The 24,295-nt window shown below is 49.8% G+C and overlaps 1 protein-coding gene across 1 annotated transcript in view; it reads left to right on the forward strand.

Annotated features, from left to right (window-relative positions):
- The window catches only part of SLC24A3 (solute carrier family 24 member 3), a gene marked incomplete at both ends in the record, with an annotated part of 460,181 nt that overhangs the window by 255,846 nt on the left and 180,040 nt on the right, over positions 1-24,295 (forward strand). The window contains one exon of the mRNA XM_082669843.1: positions 13,434-13,510. Within this exon, the coding sequence (XP_082525969.1) occupies positions 13,434-13,510 (77 nt within the window). The remainder of the gene's footprint in view (positions 1-13,433; positions 13,511-24,295) is intronic.

A 24,295-nucleotide genomic window follows, 5' to 3' on the forward strand; every position in this document is an offset into this window, starting at 1 on the left:
GGTCTCAACCAACTCAGGAACTGAGCAGAATTTTCCTTTTCTTCTTTTAAAAAAATATTAAACATTACTGCTTGTATGTGCTTTATGTAATGGCTTGATTTAGTCAAAAGTTTGTTTGCTGCCTACCTTTCTTTTCTGTTTCTGAAGCTTCATAAATTAGTCTGGACTTGGAAAGCCTTTATTAAACACCTGCCTTCTATTGCTGTGAATTCCAGTTTGCCAGCTTCATGTGCAACATCAGAATCTGACACTTTGGGGAACGTGTATTCCTCCAGACTCCAAAAGGAAAGCGGGATGTGATTTCCCTGCCTTGGCTGTTAACTGGGTTCTGACAGCACTTTGCCTCCTAACACACTTTCTTGCTTCTGAGCCTTCGGGCATCACCTTCAGAGACGTCAGAACTGCCACAGATGCGTCTTTGGATGGCCTTGAACTTGAAATATTTATAGCTGAGGGCTTTGGAAGCCTGCAGGATCTCTTCGTGAATCTTTCACTGTACTGAGTGCGCTATGTCCAATCCTTGGTTTAACCATATGAGTTGGTATGAAATTAGGTCACCTCCCAGCCCTTTCATCATAACTCGCCAGCCCATCCAGTGACCTTCACTTTCCCCAGCGTGCTATTTACCAGTGGGTCACACAGTTATTTCGGGCTGCGTTAGTTCCATGGAGGACTTAATGCAGCTAGTAGCAAGTTTGGGGAACATGTCACGTGCATTTAGTTTACTGGAAATTTTCTGCAGCAGGTTATGACCTAGGATATATTCTGGACTTGACTTCCCATCATTGGATGCATTGGATTAATGCTCCTGTAGGAACAGTTATCAACTCTGAACAGAATAAAGAAAAACAATTGTTTAAAAGCTCTGGAAAGTGAATAAATAAAGCAAGCCAGAGACTGGAGTGTTTATGATGTTTCAGAGAAGGGAACCACACTGTGCGAGGACCACACCCATTGGCTTTTCCCAGTGCAAGTTCCCAGGATGTGCACTGTGTGGGGATAGAGCTCTAGCAGAGCTACACCCATGATCTTATTGGGCTGAGACATCAGAGATTAGAGTGAGGAGCTCCCAAGCAGCTGAAATTTGGGGGACATCCCAGAAAGGAAGAATTCACAGAGGGAGAGCCCAAAACATGAATATAAGTTCCCCTGAAATTCTTGACTGACCCCAAAATTGTGCATGCCTTCGGGGCAACTCCAGGCACTTTCTGGGGAACAGCAGCTGAAAGGCTGGAACTGCCGAGTAGAGATTTCAGTAGCTACCAGCGCTGGGGAGACAGAGTTTGCAGTTCAAGTCGCCAAAGTTAAAGAGGGTTGCTTAAACAGCTCAGACTTTCCATTGAAAACCTAAGGATCGTATATCAGGACTAAGAATATAATAAAAATAGCCTTTATTAGAAAAAAGACTAAGACCAGCACCAGAGATGACCCACCACTAATTTAACTTTCTGCTCCAACAAAACTCAGCACTCTTCAGAGGAAGACAGCAGAGTCCAGAGTCTCCTCAGTGCATCTGTACAGTCGAATATACGGTCAAACATTACTAGACACACCTCGGGTAGATTCTAGATCCTCTTGCTCTGATCTGCCTGCTCCAAACTGTGGCCAGTTTTGCTCTGCTAAATACAAGACAGCACAAGGCTTTCTTAAGATATCTTTTTTGTCATCAGTTCATATATACCCTTGGTCTGTACCCTGAGAGCCTAGTTGGAGAACAGAGTCCATTGTGGAATCAAAAGGCATTTAGTCTCTTTCACTCAAAGCTGTAATGTGCCGTTACTTGAGCCCAGTGATGGGCTAAGAAAATGGAGAGAAATGGCTATAAGAATTACTTTTTGTTTAGGATTAATTACACTCTTAATTTTCATTCATATTCAGTGACAGATATTTTCCAAAAGATGGATCCGTGACAGTTGGAATCTAGACTTTGGATGCACAAACTTAATGATGCAACAAAAAGAGCCTTGAGTTCTAGTCTACGCTTCAAAGAGTTTCTGGTGTAACTAGAAGATCCTTGAGTGTTTTGAGCCCAAACCATAGGTAAATTGTCAAAAGTATCTAATGTATGATAACATAAAGGGAAAATGGTTTCCTCCAGGTAACATCTTCATTTTTCCCTCAAGGAGAGTCCAGGGGTTGCCAAATACTAAATTAAGCTTGTATTTTGCCAACTGAATTAGCCAATAGTTTTTTATTTATTTACATCTCTTCCTACAACTAGCTGTGAGTTTTCTTAGATATTTATTTCATTATTATAGACTAGATTTCAAGATAATATTTTATAAATGGGTAACCACCTAATACATCTGCTTGAATATATTTGGCATATTTGGCGATCATACTGAAACATTTTTTTTTCAGTATGTGTTCTGAATATGTTGTTTTTAATTGAGATATAATTGATTATTTAAGCACTTTTCATCTCCCTCCAGCTTTTCAATGGATTATACTCAAAATCAGGTGCAGATCAAAGGAAATGACAGTTATCACTATTACCAGGAGTAACGAGGGCCAGTTATTCTTTCTTTTTAGGATTTTGTCAGCAAAGCTTCAGTGCAGGGAAATAAGAAGCACACATGCCCCCGTTTCCTTTCCCATAGCCATGGCAGACATTATTAGCAGATCACGATGCTCTACCACAATGAACCCCATCTAAGATGCAGCCAAACATTCAGTCATTACCAATCAACTGATGAACATATGAGATGAGACCTACTTTCTATCCCTGAAATTGATGATCATGGAATAACATCATGGAGAAAAAGAAAGCAGGTTTTAAAAGGGGAAGCAGAGGAGAACTTTAACAGTGCTTCTCGCCAAATCCTTCTGCTAACTACCTTTCCATCTATAGACCAATAGAACACTAAAGGTTGCTTCTAGCTCTGAAATGGGATGAGTTAACATTTAAAAAAATCACTGATTTTGAAACCAGCAGTCATTTGGCATGCACACTTCATCTTCAGTAGAATAAATGCTTAAAGAGTGAACGTTTTCAACATAGATTCCTGTAGGGAATTGTTACATTCAAAAATAACTATTTTAATGACATTTCTCCTAAGAAAGTTTTTCACATAGGCTCATCCTCCCCAAGGGTGCTGAGAAGGAATGGACATTCTTTCCAACCCTCGTGTGTCAGAGCCGTGTAGTGGGTTTCTGCATACATCAGAAACCCACTTGTTGGTCTGTATTTCTCTGGATCGAGAAGCAGACATGGGAACACAAGAGATGCAATACCTGGGTCAGACCCCAGTTCATCCATCCAAATGTTCTGTCTCTGCCATTAGCACCAAGGGCACCAAGGGACATTTTGAGGAACAGAGCAGCCCAAGGAGAGCATAAAGTTCTGAACACCACAGAGCTATTTACCATAAATGTTTCATTTCCTTTAATAAGAATTCATTACTGACACAGCTGTGATGATCCCACAGGAGCAACAACTGCGAGTGGTAGGCTCTTTTCTCTGCAAAGAGGCCTCCTTCCCTCTGCGGCCATGCCTGTGGCCTGAGAACACAGCACTATTCATGGGATCACTGTACTTTCTACAGTAGCTGCTGGCTCAGGCACTTGAGCAGCATGGGTGCCTTGGTGTTTTATTATTGATAAAGAAATATGTTTCTAGTTCATCAAATTACATTTCAGGGCCCTGCCAGGCCAAAATTCTACGTAAGTAATGACTGGGGTTCTTCAGTTGCAAAGAATGTCTGTTCCCTTCCAGGAGAAAAGCTTGTGGGATGATTGTTTAAAATCTTTTGCCAATATGGACATGAGAAAAAGAGCTCTGGAGTGGAAATCAAGGAGTTTGTCATGGGTGTTGGATCAACTTCTGTACCATGAAAAAGGGGCAAAGACCGTCTCCTAACCTGCGTTCAGGAGGGAGGTGGTTCTGTGCTGCTGTTGACAATGCAGGATGCATCACTTCTCTGTAAATGCATGGAAATGAGGCCATTATTGGAGGTAAAATTCACCTGAATATGGATGAATTCTCTGCTGGAAAGACTAACCTTTGTTGAAATGGAGGGGTGCAAGAGTGCAAGATTCCTAGCTCCCTCTGTCTAAATGTGGATTTGCCAGAAGTAGGCCCTCAGGCAAACTCAAGTACAAGTTTATTTTGGAGATGATTTAGATAGGGGAGTCAGGAAAGGAGACAGGGAGGGGAATGCAGCCAATCAAAGGAGTGTTACAAAACCAGTTGTCACTCTGGGTAGCTAGAGCTTAATCCCGCTGAGAACTGTAGCAAACAGCACAGAATACACCTCAGTTCTCTCAGCCAAGCGGTGAGGGAGCTGGGGTACTTATACACCCACCTCCCATCAGACTTTGGTGGAGGGCTTCTCCTGGGGCAAAGAGCCATAGAGATTCTCCAGCTCATCCAGCCTGCAGGATCTGGGCAGAGCTCCCATCCTCAGCTTTGGAGAAAGCCCTCAGGCAAAGAGATGCAAGTGCTGGGGGTTACCCAGACTGAAAATGGCAGGACCCCAGGAAAGTGGGCAGGGCATTGATGCCTTGGGAAACACCTCCTGTCCCTATTTCTCCTTCTCCATTATTTAATAGAGTAAAAGGACCTATCATTTAATCATTACTTACCTGATTCTAGGTACTGCATATTTCATAAGTATCATCACAATTAATCCTCATAATAACTGTAAACTGCTATTGTTTTCATTCTCTCATTTGCACATTAAGAAATTAAGACTGGAAAAGGTTCAGGAATTTTTTCCAAGGCGACAGAGCTCATGAGTGGTGAAGGAGGGCTTCAAATCCAGGTGTTCAGGCTCTTATAAAACCCTGGCTTCCTGTGCTAAGCAAATGTCACCACATAAGCATTTGGCTGAGACGACCTTTGTCAGTGAATTGGACTCTGCTACCTTTTTGAGTAATAGTTTGAGGGGCCCTAGATTGAGGCTTCTGGTTACCATGACCCGTGTTACATCCTTCTTCACAGAGATGTTATCCACCATCTTGCTTCCACACACACATCCACCCATTTGAGTCTAGGACTTCATTTCTGGCTTTTGAAAGGGAGGACTGGCACCCTTAAAAGTCAAGGGAAAAAAAATGGTCCATTTGCCTTTTCTAATACAGAGGGACCAACATGCTAGACAGTCAGACCTCAACTATGACGGCTCCTCCATGAACATGGTGTGAACATGGGCTGGTTACTTGCCTTCTTTGGGCCTTGGTTTGCTCATCTATACGTTGAGGATAATGATTCCTGTCCCATAGAAGCAATGAAAAAGTGGTAAATACATATTTACAGTACTCCATAAAGATTAGTTCTGTGCTTCAATTCAGGACGCTTAAATTATTGGTGTGATTTCAGAGTTGAGGCTTCCCTTGCTTCCAGCCTAACCTTTTGTTCACTCATCTGTTAAATCCTCAATGATCAGGACTGTGCATCCTTTATCTTTCTGGGACTGGGGTTAAGTACAGTACCCAGAGTATGCATGGCAAGGGCTAAATAAGTACTTTTATTTTTTGCACAATTTTGATTTGTTAATAAGTTTTCCATTGTTATTGACAGTCCTTAGAATGAGACGCAAATTCCATTGATGACCTCATAGCAGCCTGCACCCTCCTGTTGCCATCAGGCTCCCCCTTGTACCCCTGTGTTCTGCTCAGCCTCACTGAGCCTGAAACTGTTCTTCTTTTTTTTTTTTTAATTTTTATTGGAAAATCGTTGATTTAAAATGTTGTGTTAGTTTCAGGTATACAGCAAAGTGAATCAGTTATACATATACATGTATCCGCTCTTTTTTATTTTTTAGATTCTTTTCCCAATTAGGCCATTACAGAGTATTGAGTAATTCCCTGTGCTCTACAGTAGGTTCTCATTAGTTATCTATTTTATATATGGTAGTGTGTAAATGTCAATCCCAATCTCCCAATTTATCCCTCCCCCCTTTTCCCTTGGTAACCATAAGTTTGTTTTCTACATCTGTGACTCTATTTCTGTTTTGTAAATAAGTTCATTTGTACCCCTTTTTTTAGATTCCACATATAAGCAATATCATGATATTTGTCTTTCTGTGTCTGACTTACTTTACTCAGTAAGACAATCTCTAAGTCCATCCATGTTGCTGCGAATGGCATTATTTTGTTATTTTTTTATTGCTGAGTAATATTCCATTGTGTATATGTACCACATCTTCTTTATCCGTTCCTCGGCTGATGGACGTTCAGGTTGCCTCCATGTCCTGGTTACTGTAAATAGTGCTGCAATGAACATTGGCGTGCATGCGTCTTTCTGAATTATGGTTTTCTCTGGGTATATGCTCAGGAGTGGGATTGCTGGGTCATATGGTAGCTCCGTTTTTAGTTTTTTAAAGAACCTCCATACTGTTCTCCATAGTGGCTGTACCAATTTACATTCCCACCAACAGTGTAGGATGGTTCCCTTTTCTCCATACCCCTCCAGCATTTATTGTTTATAAATTTTTTGATGATGGCCATTCTGACCGGTGTGAGGTGAGCCTGAAACTTTTCAAGTGGTGGATACATCCACTTTCACAGATTCTTTTGCAGGTAATTTTGTTCAGGGGCCTTCATTCATGACGAATGTGTTCATTTGATCAATCAACACTCATTAAGCAACTGTCTATTACAGGTGCTTAGGTAGGCATAGGAGATACAAAGAAGAATAAATTTCCTCCAGCCTTACCCACGCTTCCCCAGTCTAGTGGAGAAGACACGAGAAACCAAAGGTTGCCTTGAAGCCTCATGTGCAAAAGGCTGTAGGGATGCTGAGGACATGTTTGCTATTGCATTGCTTGGATACGCTGGGTAACAAACAGCCCCAAATCCTAGTGGCTAAGAAGAATACAAATGCTGTTTATTATTCATACTACCAAATGTGCACATCAGGGGTGTGGGATTCTGATATCAGTTACTCAGGGACCAGGCTGATGGAAGATTCATCCTGACAGATGTTTCCGTGAAGGCTTAACCAAGAACGCGCAAGGTAGTGAGTCAGACACTGGCTGTGAAAGTCTGCCTAGAAAGGGCAGACAGCCTGTTGTTTTGTTCACATTTCATTAACCAAAGCATACATCATGGCCCCATCTAACCATGCAGCGGGCCTACACGTGTGCTCCTTCCAGGTCTTGGAACAGGAAGAAATGGGATATTTGTCCACAGGCTGAAAGGCCATCCAAGTTGGAATCCAGTTGTTGGGTGTTTTATTGAATTGTCTCTCCCAGTGTCCTTTCTCAGCTAATAATTCTGTCCTGGGTGTACACAAAAGCTGTGTCCTGGGAGAAGCGCTCTCTGAGTCCATTCACTTGGTATTTGTCATTCTCTTTCGTGGACCCGGACCTGGTGGGTGCTGCCCAGAGAGAGGTCCTGCCCTCCGGGAGCTCACAGGGTGGTTGAGTCCAAGCTACGACTGCAGTTTGTTGGAAAGTCACATGTTGGGTACACACACAGTATGACAGGGCCACCAAAAGAGGGTCGGGAAGGCTCTGTGGGAGGCTGAGTGTTACCACACCTGGCAGACTGCGTTTCCCAACGTTCGTGCCAGGGGACCAGGGAGCAGCAGGCATCACGGGGGCGAGGGGTAGGGGAGTACCAGGACAGATCAAAGCATCTAAAAGAGAAGCATGAAGTCATCCATTGCTGCAGGGGAGGAGTTGGGCAGTGTCAAGACCCCAATTCTTGGTGCGATCCCCAAGGGGCCAATCAAGATGCTCTAGGTATTTTGTGATTAAAAAAATAAACAGGGGCTTCCCTGGTGGCGCAGTGATTGAGAGTCCGCCTGCCGATGCAGGGGACACGGGTTCGTGCCCCGGTCCAGGAAGATCCCACATGCCACGGAGCGGCTGGGCCCATGAGCCATGGCCGCTGAGCCTGTGCATCCGGAGCCTGTGCTCCGCAACGGGAGAGGCTACAACAGTGAGAGGCCCATGTACCACACACACACACACACACACACACACACAAATTACAAACAAAAAAGTAAACAAGCCCTGGATGAGAGAAGGGCATTGTGTTGGTTGCAGCCGCACAGATTCCTTTCACTCCGGTGTTTTAAGGGAGCCTGGCCTTTTCAGGTGTGTTGGTCTTCACTTTGGGCTGCTCCATTGGATCAATACATAATTAGTACGTCTAAAGATGCCGTGAAAGCCCCTGCTGTATTAAAAAAGAAACCCAAAAAACTCTCCATCCCCTTCAAACCTCCATTTAGACTCATCAAACTCAGGCCTCAGGAAAGCGGCCAGGAGAGAGAAGCAGGCCGCTGATTGCCGTTGCCTCGGTAAGGGGAATCCGCTCCCTCCAGGCTCTGTGGTTTCCATGGGAACAGCACTGCTTGCCTCTGCCGCCCCAGGGCTGGCAAGATGTGCTGGAAAGAAAATTGGGGGAGAGAAAGAGACTTTGAGGATTTTGAAGGTGTTTGGGGGAACCCTCAGCTGGATGCGTTGCTGTTCCTAGCATGACAAGGGAACCTCGGGCTCCCAACAGCCCGAACAGGGAAGCACACTTACCAGATGCTCATCCACTCACACGGCTCCTTCAGACTGGACGCCACCCTGGAGAAACAGACGCAGAGGCCAGGCAGGCAGGAGTTGGTGACTGGTGGATTTTAACACCAACACTGATGCCGGGCAGCATCCCACCATCATTATAATTAGGAAGAAATGCAATAGGTACCCGGGAAGCACGGTGGGAGGTGTTTCACACACACTGTCTGTGCTCTTCCCAGCAACACTGCATGGATGGCATCCACACCTCATCTCACAGACGAAGGAGGTGGACTCAGAGAGGAGAAAAGATAACGTGTGAGTGGTGTAGGTGGGATCTGAACCCAGCCCTGATTCTGCATGGTGGGTTCTTACGTGGAATCTAACCAGCAGTCCCAGGATGACGGTAAGTTCCCAGCAGTGGTGAGCATCCTAGCTCAGGCCTTAAGAAACGCCCTTGGTTCTTTTGGATTTGGATGCAAGAAGCACCGGCGAGTGGAGGGCGGCTGGGATGGCATCAGTACCGCCATCAGCTCTGCGGGACGCACTGCAGGCCCTGCCTGGTTTTACGGATGAGGAAACGGAGGCCAAGAAGTGCTGGGCAGAGTCTTCCAGTCCAGCAGGCCACCCTGTCTCCGTTCACTCTTCTTGGGCAACTGCAGCTCTTCTGAAAGCGCCGTTTCTGGGGCGTGCTCCGGACGCGCAGGCTCAGCGGCCATGGCTCACGGGCCCAGCCGCTCCGCGGCACGTGGGATCTTCCCGGACCGGGGCACGAACCCGCGTCCCCTGCATCGGCAGGCGGACTCCCAACCACTGCGCCACCAGGGAAGCCCCGGCAGCTGTTTTCTTGAACCGTAGGGCCAGCCGGGGAAGGCTGACTCACTCCATCCCCGGTCAGTGTCCCAGTCCCCTCCCTTCAGAGCCCTTCATCCTGCTGACACTTATTAGGCACCTGCTGTATGCACTGACCGTACTGTGTGCGTGGACCAGAGGCAGTGGAGACGAGGAACCACAGCCATTTTTCAGATGGGCCAACAGGTTGATTGAGGCCCGCGGAGGTGAAGTGACACGTCGACAAAGGCCACACAGTGGGAGGCCTGGGTGTGAACCTCACAGCTCCAGATGCCCAACTGAGGGCGCTTTCCGGGGCCCAGGCTGACCCCTTCTTAGGGAGATTAAACACCATCATACCAAACTGCTTTAGAACCTGGACGAAGCAACGCTGCGTGAAATAACCGCGTGTGTACTGGTAGACGCTGTGTGGGGTGCATAGGAGGGGCTGATGAGATAAGTCATGAGCACTGGGGGCGTCCCCCCAACAAAGCTGCTGCCCCCGTGGGTCTCTGGTGACAGGGCTGCTCCCGAGACACCTCCTCTGTGGCCAGGGTCGTCTGCTACTGCCCTTTGCAGATGAGCCAGAGAAGATTCTAACGTGGTGGATTCGATGCTTAACATAAGAACAGGTTACAATGCAGCTCACCGCGGTGCGCTCTGAACACTCAGGCACTGCCACGCTGGACTCGGAAGGCACAGCACAACGGCAGTTTACCCACACTTTTAGGCCTGGGCCCAGGGTCTTCCTTCTGCCACCTCCACCCCACGCCCCGCCGCTCTGTCAGCATGAGCAAGTTAGGGGCTCTTCCTCCTATTCATAGAGACACCCTGTCCCTATTCCCTTGCATTTCCTCACAAGGGCGCTTGGAGGATCATGGAGATCATGGGCGTCCCCTGCAGACACCACGCAGACCATGCAGGCATCACCACGCCACGTGCGAGGATGGTTTCTTGATGTGCCTGTGACTCTGTCTAGGGCCTTCTCTGTTCCCAGGAACACACCTGACTTGGCCAGTGCAGAGGTGTGCAGAAGCGTTAAGGGTCTGCCCTAAAGTGTTGAAGACAGCCTTAAACGTGACGGATGGGGGTCCATGTATAGCCCCGGGGCATGTTCTGCAGTGGCTCCCAGAGGGGCCCTGGCAAGTCTGAGCCTAGGTGTCAGCTCCTTCCCTTTCTTATCTTACCTCTCCACTCCCCTCCTGGGGTCGCCTGCTGGCCTTCAAACTGTTGTCTGGGGGCCTGCTCTGGAGCGACCCGCCTATGAAGGAAGCTCATCTCTTGGAGGGCAAGAGGAGACAGCCCCAGCTCAGTTGTTAAAAGAAATCTCTTTTCGTGACGTTTTTCCAAAAGATGATGTATCTCTAAGAGGGAGCGGGAAACACCTGCACTATTCTCTGCAAGGTGTGCATTAGCTCTTTGAAATCATTGTAGTAATTTCCTCGGCAGCCCAGTGCATGTTTTCAGAGGGGCTGCCGTGAAGGGGCGGTCGGAGTGGGAACCGTGTCAGGTGAGGCTTCCCGGGCACACTTCTCCTGGCCGCTCTTCCCACACGCCTGGGATCCACCAAAGAAGACTTCTGTTGCTGTTCAGAAGCAAACCAATTGGAAAGCATTTAATTAACTCTCCGCTGCCTTGCATTCCCCCCCCCGCTGACCCCCTGACACACCCACGCTTTGTCTCAGCCACTGCCCAGCCACCTTCAGCTCAGTGAGGAGGTCCCTGCTCTGCTCACAGCCCCCAGCCCCCCCACTGCTACACTGGGATCGTCTCACGGAGAATTTCACCGATTTTCTCGTGGCCAGTCATGGGTTCCAACAGGAGGAGACACCCTTGACCGGGGACTAGGAGTTTCCAGCTGGTGATGAACCAGGCACCAGGCCAGGAAGAGCAGATCAAGACGGGGACACTGCCAAGCCTCCCACTCCCCAGAGAGAGAGGAGGGTCCCTGAGCCGTCAGGAAAGAGAAGCCTGAAGGAGAGTGCTGTGGTCCCCACGCCCACTCCCCCCTCCCATCCCCCTCTCACCCCCACCCAACATGTGCTTGGCCAGGACTTTGGACAGCATTCAGCCCCTCCGGCGTCAGCACTGGGCTCTGTGGGTCCTTCCCCTTCCAAGGGCACAGCCCTCAGCCTGGTCCTATCCAAGAGCCCCAGCCAGGTCCCAGGGTTGGCTGGGCATCCAGACCTCTGCCGAGACCCTCCCCGACCAGAACTCAAAGCCCGAGGCTCCGCCTGGTCATGGTCATTCCACTCACTGCTGAGTGCCAAGAGGATTTAAAAACCAAAATGCGTGGATTCGAGACATAAATGTGTCACATACTGACATAGTACCCTTGATCAAACCATTCCTGCAGGTCCTGGTAGAGAGGCAGGGATGATGGAGCTGGCACAGTGTGGGCGCCTTGCAGATGCGGACCGGTAAGGCTGCCTGCACCGTGACCTTCACTCCCTTCACCTGCTGCCCTCAGCCAGGGTGGGGTAGGAGGGATGAAAGTAGCTGCTTCCATAGATCAGCACCAGAGGTACCTCGAAGCCCCCTCACTTTTCCCACTTCCTCCTCGCTGACGGTAGGCGGTCCCCACGCGTGATGTTCTGCGTGGCGCCCATCACAGGGCAGACCCTGGTTTCAGTTTCCCCAGGATGACGGCTGTCCTGATCGATACACTAACCAGGCCAACCAACCAGTCTCCACTTCTGGGGGTAGGTGGGCAATGGGATGGTCACATTTACCCGGGAGCTGCCCGGCGCTGAAAAGCCCCGTGGCAGCTGCACAGAGAAATGCAAAGGAACAAACAGCCCACCTGCTTCCCTCTGGTGTGTGGAGGTAGAATTTAGATCAGATCAGGTCCCCTGCTCGGAGGGGCCCCCAGAAGGAAGAGGTCACCGGGTGGAGTAAGATGGTTAGTAGATGCCGGGAGCCGGGATCACAGCACGAGGGCGGCCCCGGCCCGTCTGCTGGGTGCGTGGTCCTCGTCGTGGACCCTCTAGCATGGTGTCCAGTCCGGCTGCGCCTCGGGTTCCTCGTCTACAGCACGGGAGCAGCAGCTTTCCGTCCCGGGTCAGAGGCGTAGTGGGTGCCAAGTGCAGGGCCCACGCCTGCCAGGAGCTGAGCTCACTGCGTGCACCGTTGTCAACTCTGCACAAGTCTGTGTGGCCATCCTGCCCTCAGAGCCTCCGTCTCTGCCCATCCCGGCCTGTCAGCAGCCAGCCCATCCCACGGGTGCTGAGAGTTCATACAGACGAAGGGCACATCAGGAAGGACCTGTGGGCGGGGCTTGTCATCTTCAGAACCACGGAGTGGGGCTCAGGGTTGGCCAGGTCCAGGCACCCGGTGGGCCGGACGGTGACAGGAAATCTGGGCTCTGGGTGCCCGAGGGTGAGAGACAGGCCTGCCCTGCAGGGTTCCCTCTCCTTAGCTTTGCCCCACCGCGGCCATGATCAGCGTCCTGGGTTTGGAAAGTGGGCAGAAAGGATGATTTTTCTCGTGGTTTCTGCCCTGTACTGGACTCCCTGGGGAGGGGAGGGCAATGTGTTATAGAAGTGAGAGCCGGGAGGGAGTCATAAGAGGCCCAGGCCCCAGGCCAGGGCAGGAGTGGGACAAGGAAAGGAGGGACAGAGGGACCGTTTAGAGCAGGGACTTAATCCTGTGTGTGCCACGGACCCCTGGGTAATCCCTGAAGCCTGCAGACCTCTGCTCGGGAAGACGTTTCAGTGTTTGCAAGATGTGTGAGGTGACGGAGGGAGACTGGTCCACTGAAATGAAGTTGTCACTGGGTTAGAATATAGACCTGCATGATCGTGGTTCCCGTGTTTTCTCACGAGCCCTTGGTCACAGGTGGCGGTTTGCAAGCCACCCTCACTCTAAAGTGATGAGTGATCCATGAGGATGGCAGGACAGAGGGTCATGGACGTGTCTCCTGGGGGCAGAGCCCGGGTGCTTCTAGCACAGCTGCAGTTTGTTGCCTCCATTCTTATCTGGAGGAAACACCAAATTCCAGTTAGAGATTTGTGAACATAAAGATGTAATCTTTCCTCATCCAGGTTCGTGGACCCCGTATCGGAACGAGGGTGGCGGCGCGGTCCCAGACCTTCCGCCCTGAATGTGTTGCCACCTGTACTGAGCTGTTTTTCTCTCTCCCTTCTGTAGCCCTGCACGAGTTCCCCAATGACATCTTCACCAACGAGGACAGAAGACAGGGGGCGGTCGTCCTCCACGTGCTCTGTGTAAGTACCCCTCCGGTGGCCCTGTCTTCAGGGCCGGAGGGAAGGCCTGGCGGGGGTCTGGGGGGCGGGGTGCAGAGAGGTGCTCTCAGAGGAGTCTCCCCTCCTGTTTACATACCTGGTAGGGGGCCTGTGAGCCCCATGGAGGGCGATCTCCAAATGTACTTTTTAAAAAATGTTTTTATTGAAGTATAGTTGATTTACAGTGTTTCAGGTGTGCAGCACGGTGATTCAGTTACGTAATATATATGTGTGTGTATATATATACGTGGACCTATTCTTTTTCAGATTCTTTTCCATTATAAGTTATTACGAGATATTGAGTATAATTCCCTGTGCTTTACAGGTAGTCCTTGTTGTTTATCTGTTTTATATATGGAAGTGTGTATCCAAACGTACTGTTTCTAAGAGGCCACAGGTGTGTACACTGGAAGATACCTGGATTTTTCTTTCCTTGATACCCATGCCCAGGGCGTGGGTTCTGAGGTTGCGCAGAGCATGGGCTCTCTCTGCCGAAATGCCACCTTCTCGGGGAGGCCTTCCTTTTCCAACCAGCCTTTGTCAACTGCCTGTCTTTCCCCTTACCCGGCTTTACGTTTCTCCACAGCACCGAGCACTCTGTGACATAATATTGTAGAGTTATTTGCTTACTGCCCGTCACCCTCACTCACACATCAGCCCCATGAGAACAGGGACGTAGTTTTGTGCGTGGCTTCCTTCCCAGACCTGTTCCTGGCACATGATGGGGCCAAAGTATTTGTTAAATTCGTGGATTAAATGTAATGGCACGTAGTAGGTGGTCCACCACTGCCCTAGCACTTCATCCACAGGCCCAGTGGCTTGAAGGCCTTTGATTTTCCTTGTCCCCATTCGGAGAGTTTGGGGAGGGTGCAGGGGTGAAGCTGTCTCGAAGGAGTGGCTGCAGAACCAGAAAGACCCAGGGCAGAGGCTCCACTAGGTCCGTCACCGTGCTTTCCCATCTCGGCGGCATTCACTCTCCCCCGGAATGCTCTTAATTCCGTTCTGGTTACTTATTGCTGGGAAACAGTCTCCAAATTTAGTGACACACCCAAGAACCACTTTCTGTTTCTCATGGGTTCCAGGGGTCAGTAGTTCAGAAAGGGCACAGAGGGGATGCTGTACCCCCGGATCCGGGGCCCGGGGTGGGACGATTCGGATGGCTGGTGGTGACGCCGATGGCTGGGGCTGGAGCCCTTGCTGCTGGAGGAGCCCTTGGAGAAGGCTCGTCCACTCCCTTGTTTGCTGTCCGTGTCTGCGGTGCCCAGAGGACTAGGTCGGCTGCGACCGCTGACCAGAGCACCTTGGTGTGGCCCCTGCAGCGTGGCTCCACGTGGCAGCTGAGGGTTTGCAGAGGGAGGGTCACGGTGACAAGGGAGTAGCCCTGAATGGCCCGGCCTTAGAAGTCGCACACGTCATTTCCAGCGGCCTCTATTGCAGTCACACATACACCATGACTCAGGGGAGGGGACAGAGACCTTACTTTTCCAACCACACCTGACCTGAGTAGGTCAGTGGGCACACCCTGGGCTCTGGAGTCAGACCAGACGTGGGCTGGGGCCCAGTTCTGTGCTCCCTGCTTTGTACGTGGCTTCCGGTAAGATATTTACCCTCTGGACGCATAAGCTGCCCTCAGCGTGACCCCCTTCCTGGTGAACTTTCCCCACTCACCCCAACCGGCCAATACTCTGCCTGAAAAAAAGGCACGAGGGATCTCCTGTCAGCAAAGACATTCTCTAACGATACCGAACGATAGAGCAGACTCTGCAGCCTCCGGCCCTTCAGCGCAGTTACAGGCACAGAGCAGTTACTGTGGAGGGCAGCTGCCACCCCTGGCACCAGGGAGCCTTCCCGGTCACCGGGCTGAGAACGCCCTGGCAGCCTTAGCGCCCTGACGCCTCGGCATCTGAGAGATGAGGCTTCCCCTCTCGGCCCGGGCCCGAACAGCACGAGCTTCCGTCTCCCAAGGCAGTGCGGTTATCTGCCGATGGCGGGGCTCCGCCTCCCACCGGGGTCCTGAGGAGGGTGCGTGCGCCTCGTCCTCCGTGAGCCGAGGGTCCCCGTAAGGCCTCTGCCCTCTGGCAGTGCATCCCAGGCAGGCATGAAGGGTAATTCTCCCCTTTGCTTAAAGGTGCTTTTTTTCCCCACGTGCCTAAAGGGGTGGACATAAGCCTGCAGCTTCACACTTTGTCATCACTGGCTCTGACCCCCATCCTCGGCCCTGGGCCCTGCATCATAGAAACCACAGGGCAGGGAGTCCAGGGGCCAAGGTCAGCGTCCACCCCTTCAAGACCACGCTCCAGGCACCCGGAATTTCAGAATTCTCCACCCAGGCAGCCTGTACCTGTGGCCAAGGCCTGCGCAGGCCTCCTCCCGGACCCACCTCACCGAGAGAGGAGACCCCGGTGGAGAAGCCTGACCTCCTGCCTAGGGGGGTCCCCGTGCAGGCAGGTGCAGGACGGGGCCAGGCTCGGGTCAAGAAGGGCCCCTCTTCTCCACCTGTCAGGGTGGGCCTGCTGGTGGCCTCCCCAGGGTCAAGGAGCAAGTCTCGGTTATCCTACCCTTGAGAGTATAAGCCCCCTGGGGGGACCTGAGCATCCCGAGAAACCCTTACGCAGCGTCTGACGAGTCGCAGAACAAAAGCTGCTCAGTCCCTGATTGTTCAGCACTGAGACAAACCGTTCTTTTTACCCCTCCACCCACTATGACACCCAACACATCTAAGGCACTCAGAAATTGTCAGATGAACGTTGTTGGTTGTAAGAAAGGCTGCCAGGGCTAACCTGAGCCGTTTCGGTGGCCAGTGAACAGATAAATGCATGAGTCAGAGCTACGGGAGCTACACACAGGTTCCTGCACTCAGCCTGCTGGAAAGCACCTCCAAGCCCCTGCAACATGGTGGCACCGGGCTGGACCCTTCTAAAAGCCCGGACACAGCTCACCCTGCAGGAACCCGCTGTCCTGTAGGCAGGCCCACCTCTGGACCGCTCCCACGGTGTGTGAGCGTGGCCGTGCTCCCCCCAGTGCCGTGGGAATGCAGTGCTGAAGGGCAGCTGAGTGGGTTTGAAAAGTGGGCAGGCATTTTCTAAAGGAGAAGGGGGAAGGGATTCCAGACAGGAACCAGAAACCCGTGATCGAAGATGTAGGCCCTCGAGTCCAGGGGTTCTGGAGTGAGCGGAAACTAAGGTGGGAGGGTGGGAGGTACCAAGAGGTAACTCGACTGCTGGCTTGGAAGTGCGGGGAAGCAGCCCCCAGTCGCCATCCCTCCTCGCCTGGGGAATTGGATCAGGCATGGCCAGAGGTGACCCAGAGCAGTCTGCTCCCCAGCCAGGTGACAGAGGTCCAGGAAGTCCAGTGAGGAAGGCTCAGGGCCATTTGGGTAGGGGTCCCAGAATCCAGGTTCCTGAGGAACACCTCTCAGGACATCATAAATGGGATGTGGGGACTCATCTGGCCTCCTCCAGTGAGGGGAGGGAAGCCCTCTGTGGGAGGGTCCCAGAGCTGTGTCCTGTCACCCCAGGCCGCCCCAGGGAGAGGGCCCCAGGAACCGACTGGCAGTGATTTGGGGTCTCCACCGGAGTGCCTGAGCCTTTCAGAGTATAACCCAAAACCTGATTAAACTTTACATTTGCACCTAAACTCACATACCCCTTTCCACACAGACCCGGTGCGTTTGCTTTTCACGGGAGGCTTTTCGCGTAGCTGCTGTGCTCAGCCGGGTGCTGGCCTCTGGTCACAGGTGGTTCCGAGGACTCCCCGAAACCATCCTTCAATCTTACTTGTCAAAAAAGCTTACCTCTCTTTTTCTTTTCTTTCACACAAATACGTCCCTCTTTTGTGTGAGCTTTGTGGAAATCACGTAGCCATTTCTGGTTAAAACTTCCCCACACTGTGACTTCAACTTTCCCTTGGCTTTTTCTGGTTTTGTGGCTGTCAGAAATGCTCAGGCCTGAGACTGCACTAGAAAAAGAGTCCTTCCGACTTTCTTTCCATATGGGTTCCTTCCTAGAGTGCAAATCCGTCGTCTGTGTAACTTTATCAACAGTGACTATCCCCGAGGAAACACACTTGTCTGAGAACTTGCTTTACAGTCAGCCTGTTCTAACGTTGAGATGCGGAAAGCAGTGTTCCTGGTCTGTGAGGAGATGTGCACCCTAGAAACTCATGGGCCCTGCCCCAAATGGACAAGCAAGCCTGGAAATAACTTTGTGGAATCATGCTTTGTTGATTTATAAATACCTTGTGACGTTTTGCTGCGCGTCCTGCGTGTAGACAGCTGAAGCTCTGCGATTGTGAGCCGGGCTCCACATTTTCTCTTCCAGTGAAGAAGCTTTAAGTCATCAATGTTTGAGATTCTTTCTCAAGACTGGTCTGTCTTGAATAAATCAGCCTCCACAGCAGAAGTAAATGCCCCCTGTGTACCTTGTTAGCTTTCGAAGGGATTCTGCCTAAGTTTTGAGCCTTCCTTTTGCATTTTTAGTGTGATTCCTCTCTTTCGGCGGGCAGAGATTTCTACATGCTTGGGTGTGAGGTGGTAAGGTATCGCACTCCTGGAAATGAACGTGGAGGCCTTACAAACGCAAATTCTGCTAAGTGAGTCTGGAAGATGGGCTGCTAGCTGGTCCAGTGACTCAGACCCACCCATGGACCAGCCCAGGAAAGAAACATCAACGAGAATGTTTCTGACATCCATCCTTATATTCTAAAACCTAGACACTCTGTGCCCACGGAAGAAACTTCTTCCTCCGGGAGCTTTTAGGGTCACATCAGGCTTCCCAGGGTGGCCAAAGGGGTGCTCAGGCCACCAGGAGGTCCCTGACCGTCTTCCTTCAGCCAGCTCTGTCCAGTGGGGGGACTCCCTTGTCCATATGTCCATCCTCACTGCATCCCAGTGTCCAGTGCCCATTAGTGGCTCCCACATGAGGAGAGGAGGTGGGCTCCCAACAGCGTGGGTGTTAGAGAAGCACAGGCAGGAGCCGTGTGCTGGGCCATTGTGCGAGGGCTCCCGCCCAGGGAGGTGCTCCAGGAGCAGCAACGGGGACCATTCATGTCAGTCCCTGCAGCATCCCCATAGAATGGTGTCCAGGGCTGGATCCCCAAGGTTGGTGGTCTCCCCAAGCCCCCAGCTCCTGTCCACATTTCTCTCCTCCTTCTCTGCCCCGGAAGTTTTTAGTCTGGTCTAGGAATTGGGGAAACTCACTCTGTGAGCCTGCATCCAGATTCTCCCTTATTCCCAGATCAGCTTTTTGAACTCAAGAACTTGCTCATTTCTGTCTCGTGATTCCATGAAGACCTCCTGTCTCCCCAGAGCTGCAGAGGAAAACAACTGGCACTGGAGGAAGGCCCCTGGGACAGAGGTGGTGAAATGTGATTGGAATTCGAGGGTGAGGCTGTTCAGATATCGTCCTCCCTCTGCAATTGTGGTTTCTCTAGGTCCAGAATGTATTTCCTTGATGTCGCGGCATTGCCCGCCTAGCCCAAGCAGAGTGCCTGCGCGCCCTGGCTCTCTCTGTCCTGCCCCCTCTAGGCCATCTCTGCCCCCGAGCTGCCCCCGGCTCCCCCTGGTGTCCTCTGCCTCTACTCTGCTTGCTCACTCCCTGCCCCACCCGCACTGTTCACTGTCCCTTAATTCACAACCCCCAGAAGCCTCGTGTTTTTTCTGCCAGACCATGGGTCACCCGCCGACCTGACACTTGGTCAGGTCTTCATCAGTCAGGGAGACTGAAGCACAGGAGGGTGGGCGGATCCTGAAGGGGGACTCTTGGCTTTGCAACCTGCACCCTAACTCCAACCTAACCCCCCACCCCGAGCGAGGTGAAGGCTACTGTGGATGTGCTCCCTGGGAACCCGGGGGAGAGCCCCATCTCGGGTGGGAAGGACTCCCTTCCTCTCCCTGACTCCTCCGAGCTCCAGTCCCCTTTCAGTCCTGCGGGAGGGGGCTCTCTGGAAGGGGCCTCACTCCGTGGATATCATTTCCTTGTGGGCTGGGCTGCTTCCAGTTATCTGTTTAATTATAATATCTGGAAAATAGTTTCCCTGGATCCACTCCCTTCCCTGGGGCCTAGATTGCTTTTGTTAAGAGCCAAAGAATAAACTAATTGATGCCCTAGCCAGTTCTCAGGGGATGGAGGGGCCGGGGTACCAGCAGGAGGTGGAGGGGGCCCTTCCTGCCCCCCCCACCCCCACCCCCCACCCCGTGCCGACTTGGAGAGGCAGCTCTGCATGTCAAAGCGCCACCTCAGCCCCAGGGGTTATTTTTAGCTCTCCAAGGCCAGCTTTTGCTTTTTTGGGCCTGAGACTCAACTTTACTTGCATAGACCAGCGCTATCTAGTAGCACTTTTTGTGCTGATGGAGGTGTTCTCTCTCTGCTCCTTCCAATACGGGGGCTGCTGGCCACCTGTGGCTACTGAGCATTTGAAGTGTGGTTAGTCTGACTGAGAGGTTAGTCTGATTTTAAATTTTATTATAATTAATATAGGTTTAAATAGCCACAAGTGGAAGGGGCTCCCCTAGAAAGCCTAGAGATGAATTCTAATTCAGCATCATCCCTCCCTTTGCTTATGTTGTCAACTCAAAATCACGAAGCAGAGGTGGCCGGGAATAAAAGGTCACCAGGAAAGAGGCGCTGCTCCTTTACCCCAGCCTCTGATGGATTTAGTAGCTCCAACAAACGGGATGCAGAGAAGGCACTGCCAGGCCACCAGGACGGGATGTTTGATGAGAGAGTAGGACACCGAGATTAGGAGTGAGAAAGTATATCACCAACATGCTGGGGGCTTTGGAACAAGTTACAGAACTTCTCCTGGCCTCAATTTCCACATCTGTAAAGTGGGAGTACATAGTAGATACTCAGGAAATGTTAGGTTCTTTAGTCTTCACCTTCTCCCCACCCCACATCCCTCTAAGGGCAGCTCACCTGTGCTTAACCCATCACAAAGGACCAGAGACAGACCCACTGGGAGACAGCCCCGTCTTGCAGGCCACCAGGATAGGGGGTGTCCCAGAGACCTCTGTGCAACTGGCATTTCCACCCAGGGCCCAGGGCTCTGGGAGAGGGGCTGCCTCAGGGGTTTTAACATTTAAGTGGACCCACAGGATCTGGTCAGCAAGGCCCTGGCACAAGCTCACTGGTGAGGTAGATGTGTTTAGTTAAGGGATTTCACCCTGGAAGAGAAAAATGATTAGAGGAGCTTGTGGAATTTCCTGTTTACTCTTGGAAAAGTGCTGAGCATGTCCTTAATTTGTCAGTGTCAACTCAAAGCTAAAACTGTTGTCCAGAGAGGCTTAGTACAAAGAGGGTAAATTATGTTCCGATAGATCTTAAGTTACTCACTCCTCTCCTCGCATGAGACCCAGTTCAGACGACCCAGGGCTGACCATTAGGCACCATGGGCTGCACACAGCTTGGCTGGTGGTTGATTCTCCAGGACCCGGAGCTGGATATAAAGCCTGGAGGTTAAGAGCACGCACTTTGAGTGACGCCCACCTGAGGCTCAGTCCTGGCTTTTCTACCGATGAGCCGCGTAGCCATGACAAGCTGCTTTACCTTGCCACGCCTCCTTTTCCCCGTCGGTCCCTGGAGGTAAATGCACGCCCATCTCATCTGGCTGCTTTCAGGAATCATGAAGACAGGCGTGCAAAGCTCCTGGCGGAGCATCTGGCGCTGCCTGGATTATGCCCCACCTGTACCCACTTAGTATTTACAGCGGGTGTGTGCCTGCCTGACCCCCATCATCCAGCCCCCGTGACTCTGGGCTTTTTCTGGTCCCCAGAGCCCATTCTACCAGAATGCAGGGCAGCACAGATGTGCCAGGAAGTCACCAGCCCCCAGAAGTAGCCCTCAGACAGAGAGGGGTTGGGGAATAAGTAAATACCTCGGTTCCCTTGTGCCTCGGATGTGCTCACGGAAACGCCACCCTGTCTCCCGCAGTTGTCCAAGCAGGGATAAGCTCTAGGTGCCCATCCAGCATCTTGCTGGATAACACACCTTGACGAGCTGCCCGTTCTTCCCCAACTCAGTTTCCTGCTCTTCTCCGGAGGGCTCTTCCTGAGATTCCCCCCTCCCAGTTAAAAGACTTGCACTGGAATCCTGGAATCCAGTTCTGCTTCTGAGGCAAAGGCTGAAGAGATATCACCTACCATTATTATTATGCACATCCGTTCCCTCTCTAAAACCCATGAGGCTACAGGAGAGGCAGAATTCTGAGACTCCAGCCCCTTCTGGACAGGCACACACTAAGGTGCGACACGAGTTGATCTACTGTGTCTTTGGTTCACGTCCTGAACGCAGCGCAAGAGAGAAAGAAGCTTTGGGGGGAATGAGCTTTGGAGCAGACAGTGTCACATTGGATCTTATGAGGAGCCCCAAATGGTGATGGGAGAGAGCATGCACATCGCTTAGATACCAAACGTTTACCCATGGGGACTGGACACCCGCAGCCTGCTGTATGCTTCTCTTCACCTTATTTATCTAATTTATCACTTGCTCCACCCTTCCCCACTCTAATTATTTTATTTTCCTTTATTTTCTTACATACAAAACAAACTTAATTTCTGTGTTCCTCTGAGATGACATTGCCAACAGTCCCAGTCTGTGAATAATAGTACTATACTGACTACAATTTTGTAGTACTTTTTCCTCTGTAAAGTGTAAGTTCAAAAGCTAAACACACAATGAGATACTGATACTTAGCCTAAAGAACTAGTCTTTAGCAAACATTGACCAAATCAATCTGGAAAAAATAGCCCGTTACATGCTCTAATTTATCAGAAAACACTCCATGTATTTTTCTTTTTGAATTTTATTTATTTTTTTATACAGCAGGTTCTTATTAGTTATCTATTTTATACATATTAGTGTATACATGTCAATCTCAATCTCCCAATTCATCACACCACCACCACCACCCCCGCCAATTTTCCCCCTTGGTGTTCATACGTTTGTCCTCTACATGTGTCTCTATTTCTGCCCTGTGAATTGGTTCATCTGTACCATTTTTCTAGGTTCCACATAAATGTGTTAATATACGATATTTATTTTTCTCTTTCTGACTTACTTCACTCTGTATGGTAGTCTCTAGATCCATCCACGTCTCTACAAATGACCCAATTTCCTTCCTTTTTATGGCTGAGTAATATTCCGTTGTATATATGTACCACATCTTCTTTATTCATTCATCTGTCGATGGACATTTAGGTTGCTTCCATGACCTGGCTATTGTAAATAGTGCTGCAGTGAACACTGGGGTGCATGTGTCTTTCTGAATTATGGTTTTCTCAGGGTATATGCCCAGTAGTGGGATTGCTGGATCATACAGTAATTCTATTTTTAGTTTTTTAAGGAACCTCCATACTGTTCTCCATAGTGGCTGTATCAATTTACATTCCTACCAACAATGCAAGAGGGTTCCCTTTTTCTCCCCACCCTCTCCAGCATTTGTTGTTTGTAGATTTTCTGATGATGCCCATTCTAGTGTGAGGTGATACCTCATTGTAGAGGTGTGAGGTGATACCTCATTGTAGTTTTGATTTGCATTTCTCTAATAATTAGTGATGTTGAGCAGCTTTTCATGAGCTTCCTGGCCATCTGTATGTCTTTGGAGAAAAGTCTATTTAGGTCTCCTGCCCATTTTTGGATTGGGTTGTTTGTTTCTTTAATATTGAGCTGCATGAGCTGTTTATATATTTTGGAGATTAAACCTTTGTCCGTTGATTCGTTTGCAAATATTTTCTCCCATTCTGAGGGTTGTCTTTTCGTCTTGTTTATGTTTTCCTTTGCTGTGCAAAAGCTTTGAAGTTTCATTAGGTCCCATTTGTTTATTTTTGTTTTTATTTCCATTTCTCTTGGAGGTGGGTCAGAAAGGATCTTGCTGTGATTTATGTCAAAGAGTGTTCTTCCTATGTTTTCCTCTGAGAGTTTTATAGTGTCCAGTCTTACATTTAGGTCTCTAATCCATTTTGAGTTTATTTTTATGTATGGTGTTAGGGAGTGTTCTAATTTCATTCTTTTACATGTAGCTGTCCAGTTTTCCCAGCACCACTTATTGAAGAGACTGTCTTTTCTCCATTGTATATCCTTGCCTCCTTTGTCATATATTAGTTGACCATAGGTGCATGGGTTTATCTCTGGGCTTTCTATCCAGTTCCATTGATCTATATTTCTGTTTCTTTACCAGTACCATATTGTCTTGATTACTGTAGCTTTGTAGTATAGTCTGAAGTCAGGGAGTCTGATTACTCCAGCTCCGTTTTTTTCCCTCAAGACTGATTTGGCTATTTGGGGTCTTTTGTGTCTCCATACAAACATTAAGAATTTTTGTTCTAGTTTGGTAAAAAATGCCATTGGTACTTTGATAGCGATTGCATTGAATCTGTAGACTGCTTTGGGTAGTATAGTCATTTTCAAAATATTGATTCTTCCAATGCAAGAACATGGTATATCTGTCCATCTGTTTATGTCATCTTTAATTTCTTTCATCAGTGTCTTACAGTTTTCTGCATACAGGTCTTTAGTCTCCCTAGGTAGGTTTATTCCTAGATGTTTTACTCTTTTTGTTGCAGTGGTAAATGGGAGTGTTTCCTTAATTTCTCTTTCAGATTTTTCTTCATTAGTGTATAGGAATGCAAGAGATTCCTGTGCATTAATTTTGTATCCTGCAACTTTACCAGATTCATTGATTAGCTCTAGTAGTTTTCTGGTGACATCTTTAGGATTCTCTGTGTATAGTATCATGTCATCTGCAAACAGTGACAGTTTTATTTCTTCTTTT

This window comes from Grampus griseus (genome assembly GCF_964374135.1).
Source record: "Grampus griseus genome assembly, chromosome: 14".
NCBI classification, from domain to species: domain Eukaryota; kingdom Metazoa; phylum Chordata; class Mammalia; order Artiodactyla; family Delphinidae; genus Grampus; species Grampus griseus.